We start from the raw sequence: 12,072 nt of genomic DNA on the forward strand, positions 1-12,072 counted from the left end.
CCCCCATTCAGGAGTAATACACTCGGTTCCGTAAGTCCATAAATTAAGAGCACTGCTATTAACAGTGCTTTGAACAGTCCAACACTGCTCCCTAATGCACACATCCAGGGTAGGCGATGCGGTGAAAATAATAAAACTCTCGCTGCTCGAATGGTGAAACGAGGGGTTGGCCTTTGAGGGGTGTACGAGAAGAAGGGGGGGAAAAAAGAGAGAGAGAGAGAGAGAGAGAGAGAGAGAGAGAGAGAGAGAGAGCCCCGAAGCGATCAATAGTTGGCCGCCTGCTGCAAATTGACTGCAGTGTTCCCGGAGTAGTCCCCGGCAACAAAATTGGTGTGGGATTGACATGTAAAAGGGGCAAAGCCGCGTGTCAGATGTGCTTCACAGGAGGATCCAGGGCTGGGGGATCTGCCAGAGCTGGAGGAGGATGCTGCGACAAGTCGTGCACTCAGGGCTGAAGGGATGCTTTTACAGCTTGGGATTATTCGTGAGCAGACACCCCGTCTTCTTCCTGACAGTCCCCTCCATCCTGACCATCCTCTTCGGGGCGACCTTCCTCAACAGATTCCAGCGTGAGACCGACCTGGAGTTGCTGGTGGCGCCCAAGCACAGCCTGGCCAAGATCGAGCGGACCCTGGTCAACAGCCTGTTCTCCATCAACCAGTCGAAACACAACCTGTACTCGGACCTGCACACCCCGGGCAGGTACGGGAGGGTCATCTTCAGGTCCCGGTCCGGGGCTGACGTCCTGGAGGGAGCGGATCGGATCCTGCGGCTGCACAGAGCGGTGCTGGAGATGCGCGTCAACGCGTCCGACTTCAGCTATTCCTTCTCTCATATCTGTCTGTGGCGGAGCAGCGACGAGAGGTGCGTTCTCGACGATATCATCGAACTATTGGAAGATCTTAGTCAAGCGGCTCTGTCTAATAGTACAGGACCGAGGAAGTCATTGCGCTATCCTAATGCTAAATTAAAGGTGAAACACAACACGCTCTTCTTTTTTTTTTAAAAAAAAGATAGTCATTTCGTTCACAGGTTCTCATCCGCATGTTTCTCCGATTCGCTTTCTGGTTCTCTTCTGTTTCTGTTCGGGTTCTCTGATCGATTTTTTATTTTATTTTATTTTTTAAAAAAAAATATATATTTTTTTTGGCCATCGTTTCTTCTGCTGCTGCTTCTTTTTTTTTCTTCTTCTTCTTCTTCTTCTTCTTCTTCTTCTTCTTCTTCTTCTTCTTCTTCTTCTCCTTCTTCTTCTTCTTCTTCTCCTTCTTCTTCTTCTTCTTCTCCTTCTCCTTCTTCTTCTTCTTCTTCTTCTTCTTCTTCTTCTTCTTCTTCTTCCTTCTTCTTCTTCTTCTTCTTCTTCTTCTTCTTCTTCTTCTTCTTCTTCTTCTTCTTCTTCTTCTTCTTCTTCTTCTTCTTCTTCTTCTTCTTCTTCTTCTTCTTCTTCTTCCCCGGAAATTTTTCCAGTCTGGTCTTATATTGCAGCGAGTTTTTTTTTCCACCAAAAAAAAAAGAAAAGAAAAGGGTTTAAAAGCCCATGAGCACCGACTTTGCTGTTGGAAGGGGTTGGGGTTTCTGTGCAGTCACACACGCAATCACTGATGCTTTTTTTTTTGGTATTGTGTTTCTTTTTTTTTGTGGATCAGCAATGGGTTGAAACTGCACAGGTCGGTTTTTTTGTTGTTGTTTAATTGCTTTTATTTCCCATGTTTTGTTCTGCACTGTCAGTCTTGGTATTATTTCGGAATGAGTAGGTTTGGGTGGTGTGTGTGTGGGGGGGGGGGGGGGGGGGGGGTTGGAGGGGGGAACTTTTCAGATCTGTTTCGAAATAGTGCTGAAATTATTCAGGTCGTGCAAAAGATGTATTTATTTTTAAAAGCACTTACAATTTTGGACGCCAACCGTACACTTCCCAGCGAATCAGCACTTGCTGATCGTTTTGTAAACGTGCATTAGTCTCATAGACTCTTACTGTAGAGTGTGGAACCTTTAATTATTTCAACCTAAATGCTGTACGTTTGAAAATCCGTATAGACATAGTCTTATTGGTACCAACACATAAAACAGTTGCTCTCATTTAGTAGTGGCTATCGACAAATTTGAATTCTGCTTGAAACTTACATTTGCAAATGTATTTCCAGTATAAAATGTTGTTTATATTTGTTTATACAGCATTGCAAAATGTAAATAATCTGATCTTGTTTATATTTTGCAAAGCAGATAACTTATTTTCATTAAACCAACCAGCCCTAAACTTTGTATGACTTATGTAAGCATATTGCCTTCGAGTGCTAGGCTGGTGCAGGGAACTGTACAACATTAAAATATTGAAAGGACTTTAGGGCAGCTGTTATGGGCTAATGCTGCTGCAAGGTGTGAGGTTTAGCCCAGACTTTTGCTCAATTAATCTTCTGGCATGTCAATGTTATACTTATCTGGCAGAGAAAAAAATATCAAATGTAAGGATTATGTTATTAAAAACAAATTTGCAATGTTTTATCTTTAGGGTCAACCGTCCTTCGGATGAGACGTTAAACTGAGTTAATCTGCCTGCTCAAGTGGATGTTAGAGATCCCATAGCACTATTCGAAAGGACAAGGGAGTTTCTCCCGGTGTCCTGACCAACAAACCTCGAGATAAAAAAAATGATAATTCACTTCATGGCTGTTTGTGGGATATTGCTGCACACAAATTAGTTGCTGCATTCACCTACAAATACACAGTCACTGCACCTCGCAGAATCTCTGTGAAGTGCATCGAGATGTTTTGATTTAATAAGGTGTTATATCAAATATAAGAATCACTGTTATACAGGGCACGATGTTACAGCACGGTTGTCTGGGTGCAATCTCTCAGCAGCCTCCTTATAAACAAAGGTGAAAAAATTGCTAACTTTTAGGTCATTGGATAGTTACTGGTGTCACTTTGTGCAGTGAAATGAACGTCTCTTCCTGCACTGGGCACAGGTACACAACATTGAAGAAAGTGTGTTTCCTGCGCTTAATAATGCACAGGAGCAGTGCGCAGGAAGTGACATAAGCGACACTTTGTGCACAATGCACAGAAAGTGACGATTCCGCGGATCTGACACCTGGAAGATGAAAATTTTTTCATGCTCACTTATTTTTTAGAACAGGAAACTGCCTAGTCGATGCTGGAAGCCAGTTGTGGCATGTTTCCACAGGAAATCAGCACTATACACAGTAACAGCTGAAAACGTGTAAATGATTTGGTGGCGGATATGTGTGCAAAAGCATCCCAATTTAATTACTACATTTAAAATACACAGTAAGGGCCCCTACTTCCTAGAGCTCATTATTCATTTGCTTTTGAATATTCCATCATAATTCATAAGTGGAGTCCTGTAGCTCAGTGGTTAGAGCACTTGCCTCGCAAGCAAGAGACCTGGATTCTATTCCCGGTAGGCCGAAATGTTGGGCAAGTTTCCATACTCCACATGCCTCTGTTTACCTGGCAGTAAGTAGGAACCCGGTTGTTAGATGATTGGCGGATTGCTTTTCCGGGGATAATAATCCTTCAAAAAAATAATAATAATAATAATTTGGTAACTCAATCCAAGACTGTTGTGTGCAATTGGCTACCACGTTTCACCCACAAATATGCAGTTAATTCACTGTAGAGTATATTCTGTGAAGCACTTTGAACATCTAGAAGACATGAAAATGCAAGGATTATTATATTACTATTATGTAAGTGACTGAGCTTAGAGTAGGTTATTGAGAATCCACAAGAGTTGGGAAATCTAGTCGTATTTAGCATAGGTTTTATTTTATGTATTTGTTTGTAAAATGCTGGTTGTTTCAATTGTACTAAATATGTTTTGAAACTACAGAGGGGAGCCAATTATCCACACTATTCGGAATTATCCCCATTGTGGATATACAAACTGCATGGAAAATTGGACAGAACACAAAATATAAATTGGCTACAATGGTACCCAAACAATTATTCATTCAAGCGTTATACTGTCACACTCTGCCAATCTCTCTAAACCTCTCTCTCTCTCTCTCTCTCTCTCTTTCTAAGTCTCTCTTACCCTTCCTCACTGAGTTTGTCCAACTTTCTATCTCCCTATTTCTCTCTCTCTCTCTCTGACTTTATCTCTGTAACTATTATTTCTGTTTTTAAGCCTAAATATTCAAAAGCACATATTAAAACAACTTTGTGCTACAGGCAAAAAAAATCCAGTTGTGGGTTCCCGTAATAAATAATAATCCCTTACATTTTATATTTCACCTTTCACATTGGAGGACATCTCAAAGCATTTCACAGGATATACAGTAAGTACAGGGATTGTGTATCTTGTAGACAAAATAATAACCTTGCACACATGTCAGCATGTCAGTGCCAGTATCTCAGCTCCACATTAAGCCAAGTGGCATTGCTCACTTTGAGATAGCACTTCGGAATCCTTTGCATGACATTGCTTCATTGTGAGTCCTTTCTCTCTGAGACCTGAAAGAAGTTCTCATGGTTTTACAACAATAAGAACAATTTACGTTTATATTGTGAGTGCTTCTTAAAGACTTTCACACAGCCGACAAGGAGATGGAAGTGGTAGGGACTGAGAGTGTGAAAACATAGTCGGAAAGTTAGCTCTTGGAGAGGGGGGGAAGTAAAATGGAGGGACTCCATGATGGAATTCCAGAGAGCAGGAGCAGAATGGTTGAAAGCACACTCACTGGCGATGGGGTGGACCAGGTGGGGGATGCTCAATGGAGGGAACAGTTGTGGCTTTAAAAGACTGTTCAAGCAGATGATTTGGATGTGGGATACTGTACTCAGCACAATCTCACCAGAAAGTGCTATCACTGAATACGTGATGTATTTTCTCTTGTGTTAGCAGTAGTGGTTTGTGCAAGAATTATGAAAGTAGGATATCAACTGAGGGGAGCAGGAAGCTAATTTTGTGATACTTGTAGCTTTCGGGCAGCTTTTTGTGGCTTGTGATTTTGTTGTCACACATTTAGGTGGTGTGAGAAGGTGTTATCAAACACATTTGGTTCCCCTTGCAAGGCCAATGAAGCAGTTGCAGTTCCTGAATCAGGTGTCTTTTGCTACCATCTGGAGGAGGGATCAACTGACACTGCAGATAATAGCAATAATTTTCGTTGTTTTTGAAAAATCGTCACTATCGCTTTGTAAGTGTGGGAGGATTTACATAACTATGAAAAGAGTGTAATCAACAAAATAATGAAGACTGTTTATATGTTCATGATCCTTAAGGGTATAATTTCACTCCAGTAAAATGCGACATGTGAAATGCAGTATCAGTTGCTTTCTGTTAGTGTTATCCACAAAACAGGCTGTAGAGGAAAGCATTAGAACAGCCTAAATTGCGTAATCAGTGATGTTATTTAACATTATCAGGATACCACATGTATCCAACAACTTTACAATATTCCCAATTTGAAAGAATATAAATATTAATATGCAAAAGTATGCTACAAAGTATTATGATTAACTGTAATTGTTATGATTTATGTCTGTGTGATCATTGGTGAGATCATTACTTGGAGGAAATACTGAGCCCAAAAGTGTGAGGGAGGTGAATTGACATTAAAAGTACCTACTTGTTAATCAAGAATGACCCAAAATCTTATCTTTTCAGTTATGTATGTTAACTAATTTTTCTCCCAATGGATGGTATTTCCTTGAAACTACTTACCCTGATTGATGCCGTCAGCATTCACTGCGTAACAAATGTTTCAAATAACATAGAAGAAAAAAATAAACACAGGATATTAAAAAGTGCTGTGTGGTGCAATGAGTTAGAACTGCTCTGGGGCCCATTTGGAATGAAGCTCAGGTTGATAGGATGCCCACCTTTAAAGCCTGCTTTAAAATCTATACTTTTATCCGTGTTCTCCATCACATTTCCTGCTCCTCCATCTCCCATCTCTTTGTACAGTGGTAGCATGATTTTATACCTGATGTGTGATGGCCCAAATTGCATCACTACTCATGTAGTTTCCTCTATACTTACAACAAAATAAATCTTTTATTCTCTAGAGCCACAGCCATAAATTAAAGTAGGATAATACACCTGTAGGTCATACATCCTAGTGCAGCACCAGGAACTGATGCATCCTTCCCACCTATAAGAAATCTCACGATCATAACCTCACAAGTGGTAGCAACTGCACAAGCCTTAATGACAATTGTGAATTATGAGCTGCTTAAACTTATACAAACTAACACTAGTAACATACTATATAAATACGATCCAGCTGGTTAACTTAAAATGATTAATCTCTTATCTTCTTTTATTTAATAGTTATCAACTATAGTTTACTAAATTAGACACTAAAATAAGATGCTTCTTCCTTTGATGTTTCTGAGATTCCCATTTCTCTCCCTCATATTGACTTCGGGATTACACAAAAGGCCGATTCAACTACAGTTCAAATTCAAAGACTCAGCAAATGTGTCAGCTTGGCTTAGTTGTTGGTACTCTCTTCTCTATGTCAGAAGTCGTAAATTCAACTCATATATTGGAGACTTTGAGCTGACAATGTAGTCTGATGCTACAAAAGTTGCCATCTTTGGATTAAGTTATTAAATGGAAGTTGTGTCTATCTGTTGGGGTGCAAAACCCCAAAAGAATTTCAAAAAGAGAAGGGAATTTCTCCAACAATGCTCCAAAATAAATTGGACATTCACCTCCTAGCTGGTTGTGGGTCACTGCTGTGCATGAATAGGCTGCCTCATTCACTTATAAATACACATTCATTACTTTGAGGCGTTACAATACTATGTACATCAAATGTGAAGACTATAATTAAGCTAACAAAACATCATGCTAACTTAAAAAATGTTTTAACTTGTCCAGAATAAAAGCGATCAGTCATAATATTTGAATAGATTAAGACTTTTTGTGAGTGACTGTTTAATGAATTATAATGGTATTAGGTTCAGTCATTCATTTTTTTTCACAGAAGAGGTGGTTATTACCATCTGTAGATGAAATAGTCAAAGATACAACCCTCATACTCCCAGAGGGTGTCTAATGATGGCTTACTAGACTAATACCTGGTCTGAAGGCCTCAGCTAAAATGAGCGGTTTGGTAGTCTGAGATTATATTCCCTAAAGAAAGTCAAGGGGTGATTTGGTTAAGTTATTTAAAACAATTGACGTGAAAAGAAGTGACATGTTAGATTGTAGATGATTTGTTCCCTTGGTAGAGGGATTCATTACAGAAGGCGTAGCCTTAAAATGAAAGCGAGGACTGTCAGAACTGAGTTCAAAAAGTATTTCTTCATTGTGAAAGTAAAGAATGCTCTGCCCAGAAAACTGGCAGAATCAATAGGGATGTTTGAAAGAGAGATAGAGAGTAGGTAGTGGAAGGATTAAGGAGTATGACAAAAGGATGGGGCATTGGATAAAAAAATATTGCCAAGATCACCAACACAGACACGATGGTCCAAATGGCCTTCTTCTGTGCTATAAATGTCTATGGTTCTAAAATAGAAAAAACTGGTGGAGCAGGCTCGATGGGCTGAATGGCTTCCTCCTGTTTCTACATTTCTGTGTTCAGAATTCTCATTAAATTGGAGTGAGTTTCTTGAAGGGCAGACCATTAAATCATATTTTTGTTAACATTTCATACAATCCCCATTTACAGTCATTTAAACTAACAGTGAGCGGAAGTGTAGTTGGTAATGTGTAAAAAGAATATTTTGGAGAAATTAGACGCTGGTGGTGGGGGGATGTTACTAAGGTTAACCTTTTAAATATATTTATTTTTTGCAACGGTTTATGCAGGTATAAACATTACAGCTTTTTATTTTCTTCTGAGAAGATGCGCAATGAATTGTTTTTACAAGAATGCTTTATTGGAGCAGAAGGACAAAAACTTGCTTGATCTTCATTTTCTAAATTGTAATCTATGATGATTTCTTACAAGAATCCATAATAAGGAAACTGAGTGAGACTTCTTCCAGTAACAAAGTACATTGTGCAGACTTGTGGGAATTCTGCTCCGAAGCTACGTGACATTGGAGCAAGTTCTCACAAAACAGCATGCCGTATTTCCAGAATCCTGTGAGAAATAATACCCATGTATAAATATCCCACTTTTGATCCTAGCAATTGGTAGTCATGACATTCTTGCAATAAAATAATTCAAGGAGAGATTGAGCAAAGCATTTGTTGAAATGGCCACTGCACTGTTTATAATTGCTTTTGTTGCTATACACAGCAATGTTGTAACTCAATTTTGAAGTGTTTTGTTTCCATTTAACTTCATTTCAGTTAGGAAAGCTGTAACTTTAGAGACAAATTGTTCAAAGAGAAACTCTCAGAACAACAATGTATCTTGAATGCTCCCTCTTCACAATTACAATGAGTAAGATATTCATAGATAGAGATACGTTTCGAATCTTGGCCTGATGAGTTTGGGCACATGTATCTCGGGGTTCTCAAATCACATTGCAAAGCCACAACAACAACAAAATTACATTTGTATAGCGCCTTTTATGTCGGGAGGACGTCCCAAAGGCGCTGGACATTCAGTGTTTCAGACCCAAGCTGGGGGTCGGGATCAGGAAGGGTGGAGTGCAGTGGGGGAAGTGAGAGTGACCGAAGGCACGGAAGGTCGAAGAGGACAGTTTTGAGATGGGTCTTGAAGAAGGCAAGGAAGGGGGCGAGGTGGAGGGACTGCGGGATGGCATTCCAGAGGGTGGGGGCAGAGTGGCAGAAGGACCAACCACCAATGGTTGGGCGGGCAAGGCGGGCGACATGAAGCAGGCCAGACCCTGCTGAGCAGAGGGAGTGCACAGGTTGGTAGGGGGTTAGGAGGTCACAGAGGTAGCGGGGAACAAAGCCATGGAGGGTTTGAAGATGAGGACCAGGATCTTGAACTGAATCCTCTGTGTGATGGGAAGCCAGTGGAGTCGGGCGAGGATGGGGGTGATAGGGTCGCAGAGGATACAGGCTGCAAAGTTCAGGATGATCTGCAGCCTATGGAGGGAAGAGTTGTCAAAGGCAACAAGCAAGGAGTTAGTGTAGTCGAGCCTGGATGTTATGAATGGTTGTATGAGGGTCTCAGCGGCCTGCGGTGTGAGACAGTAGCAATGTTGCCGAGGTGTGGGAACAGAGAGTGGGACACGGCAAGGATGTGGCTTAAAAAGGATAGTTGAGTGTCAAACAAGACCCAAGGCTTAGGACTGGCTTAGTAAGATGAAGTGATATTGATCCATTTGAGCTGCAAAATTCCATCCAGTCTTAGCCCTGAAGAACATTTTGTTTTAACATTTAATATTGCGCACAACTATGGAAAATTCTTAATTCAGTCTTTATTTCGAAGCCAGCTTTCTTAAAAAGAACTGAATTCCAAATAGAAGCCAAATTTAACAATGTTCCACAATTCTGCAGTCTTAAATTTGAAGACAAAATAATGATCTTACAAACTAAGAGTGGGTGGAATTATGAACCTCTGAACCGAAATTCTACAAGCTTTTCCCTTTTAGCATAGTTTTGCTACTAACAATCACTACAGTTGGCATTTCATACTTATAGTCTCCCGATGATTTGGTTTTATTTTAATTCAAACATTCATGTTTAGATCCAACATGTTACTATTACTGAAACGCTATTACAGTGGATTCACATGTGTAGTAAAGATAAATGCAAGTTTAATGAACATGATCCGAACTGGCTGACAAACTGATAGACAAGAATCATTATTATTATTATTATTATCCCTTATTCTTTTCTTAATGTCTTCATTCCAGAGATTTTCTATATCCATAGTTCAATATTCATTGACCAAGAAACAAGATTGCTTCTCAGTGCTCCGCTATGCTGGTCTACAGCACTTAAGAGTATGAGAACAGCCTATGTGACTTGCTTTTCATCACCTGTTTGCTACCTTTTCAGGATAGCTCAGAGGCAATTGGAAATTTATGGTGTGCGGAACCACGGGTGAAGGTGCTCCCACTTCAACAGTGGCAACTGAATTAAAACAGCACAAAATACAATTGATAATTGGCAAAGAACCAGAGGGGAGATGAGGGGATTTTTATTTATGCAGTGAGCTGTTATGATCTGTGGTGCAGATTCAATAATAACTTTTAAAAGTGAATTGGATATATACTTGAAAAAAAGAAAAAAAATGCTATGGGGTAAGAGGGGATGTGGGACTAATTGGATAGCTCTTTCAAAGAGCATGGGCACGATGGAGCAAATGGTCTCCCTCTGTCCTGTAGGATTCTACAATTATATGATTCTAACAATGAATGAAATATAATGATTTAAATCAGGAGGCAACAAAATGAATATGTTTAATATACAGTTTCCTTATTCAGCTAGGTTAGCATGTCTTCATTGGTAGACAAAAATGTCCTGCTTGTCACTATAAAGTATAATTTGATGTACTTTTTGGTCAGTCACATGTGAAATAATCTGAGAACAGCAACAGAAAATTATTTTCTGTTTTTTATTATTATTTTATGACTGCTGAGCTTTAGAGCACTGCATAATTTCATTTTCAAACCGTTAAAAGAGATTTATTCGGTACTAAGGTCTTTACGAACATTGCTTTGAGAACTTAAAATGAATGTGAACAAAATACTTTTTATCATTAAAGGATGGCAGGGTGACTTTTATCGGACATCAACTTGGAGGCGTGATCCTCGTCCCCAACAGTAGAGACCACCAAGTCAAATCAGCTGGAGCCGTTCAGATCACCTACTACCTGCAAAACTACGGGTCTGCCTTACAAGATATTGCAGAGAAATGGGAAACTGAATTCAGCCATCTTGTACGCAGATTTCAGCAAGAGTACAGTGATTTGCTGTTGGACTCCCTGACATCTTCTGGTCTTAGGAAGGACTTCTATAAGACCAATACTGTAGCCAGGACTGAAGTGGTGGTGAGTCTTGTGCTGGTGTTGATCGCTGCCACTCTCTCCAGTGCAATGAGGGATTGCCTACGCAGCAAGCCCTTCCTAGGACTGCTTGGGGTTATCACAATCTGCCTTTCTACTGTTACTGCAGTCGGGATATTCATCAGCACTGATGGCAAATACAACTCCACTCTCCTGGGAATCCCTTTCTTTGCTATGGGTAATTATCTTTCCAAAATGTCTCTCTTTGATAAACCATAGCGTACAGTTTGCAAGAATATTTCTGCAAAGTTTTCATTTTTAATGATTGATATTTCTCTGATGAACGAAATATATATGAATCATCTACGATGTACAAAAGAAACACATTTATTTGGCTGGGTCCGGGCAAAGGCAGCAGAATGATAGCAGAATAGAACAGGTAAATAAAAAATAAGTTGAGAGATCTAGACTTCGGATACCCTGATTTATTTATTGTATTTTGCTTACAAAATACAGGTACTACATTTTGCAGTAAATAAAATCTTGTAAATCACTTTTAGGGGTTTTGATGACATGATCAGGCACTATATCAAATGCAAGGATTATTAGTAGTAGTTTTTACACACCATTAGTTAATACAGAAGGTGGATGTTCATAGCATTGTTTCCATTTGTTGGCGAGTCCAAGACTAGATGCTTAATTATAAGGTAATATATCTAATAGGGAGTTTAAGAGGAACTTCTTCCCAGAAAGGGTAATCAGAATATGATTGTAGTTGAAGAAAATAGCATCAACTTGATTCCTACTTGAGGGAGGAGGGAATAGAGTGGTACAAGAGGGGAAAATAACAGGGTGGGATTTGTGTGGAGTATAAACACTGGCATGGACTGGTTGGATTGAATGGCCTATTTCCTTGCTCAATTGCTCTACGTAACTATAAATTAAGAAGTAATAATCTTCATTTAAATAGTCTATCAGCAAAATTAAATGGCATTCTAATCTAAAAGGTTCACCATACAATAGGCACGAAAATTCATTTATTCTTAGCCTATATTTTCGCCAACAAAATACAGTCAATCCATTTTACGGTATATCCTGTGAAGTGCTTAGAGATGTCTCATTGATGTGATAAGGCACTATATCAAATGCAAGGATTATTATTATTGCTATATGACCAGTTTGTCTCAAAATTTAAGATCACATAAAATTTGTAGAAAATTCACAG

At 39.5% G+C, this 12,072-nt stretch overlaps 1 protein-coding gene across 1 annotated transcript in view; it reads left to right on the forward strand.

Moving 5' to 3' along the window:
• The first annotated feature begins 251 nt into the window (after positions 1-251).
• The window catches only part of ptchd4 (patched domain containing 4), a 52,609-nt gene continuing 40,788 nt past the window's right edge, over positions 252-12,072 (forward strand). Inside the window, 2 exon segments of the mRNA XM_007903312.2 lie at positions 252-973; positions 10,608-11,085. Of these exon segments, the coding sequence (XP_007901503.2) occupies positions 425-973; positions 10,608-11,085 (1,027 nt within the window). The 5' untranslated portion in view covers positions 252-424.

This window comes from Callorhinchus milii, unplaced genomic scaffold (assembly GCF_018977255.1).
Source record: "Callorhinchus milii isolate IMCB2004 unplaced genomic scaffold, IMCB_Cmil_1.0 Scaffold3, whole genome shotgun sequence".
Classification (NCBI taxonomy): Eukaryota; Metazoa; Chordata; class Chondrichthyes; order Chimaeriformes; family Callorhinchidae; genus Callorhinchus; species Callorhinchus milii.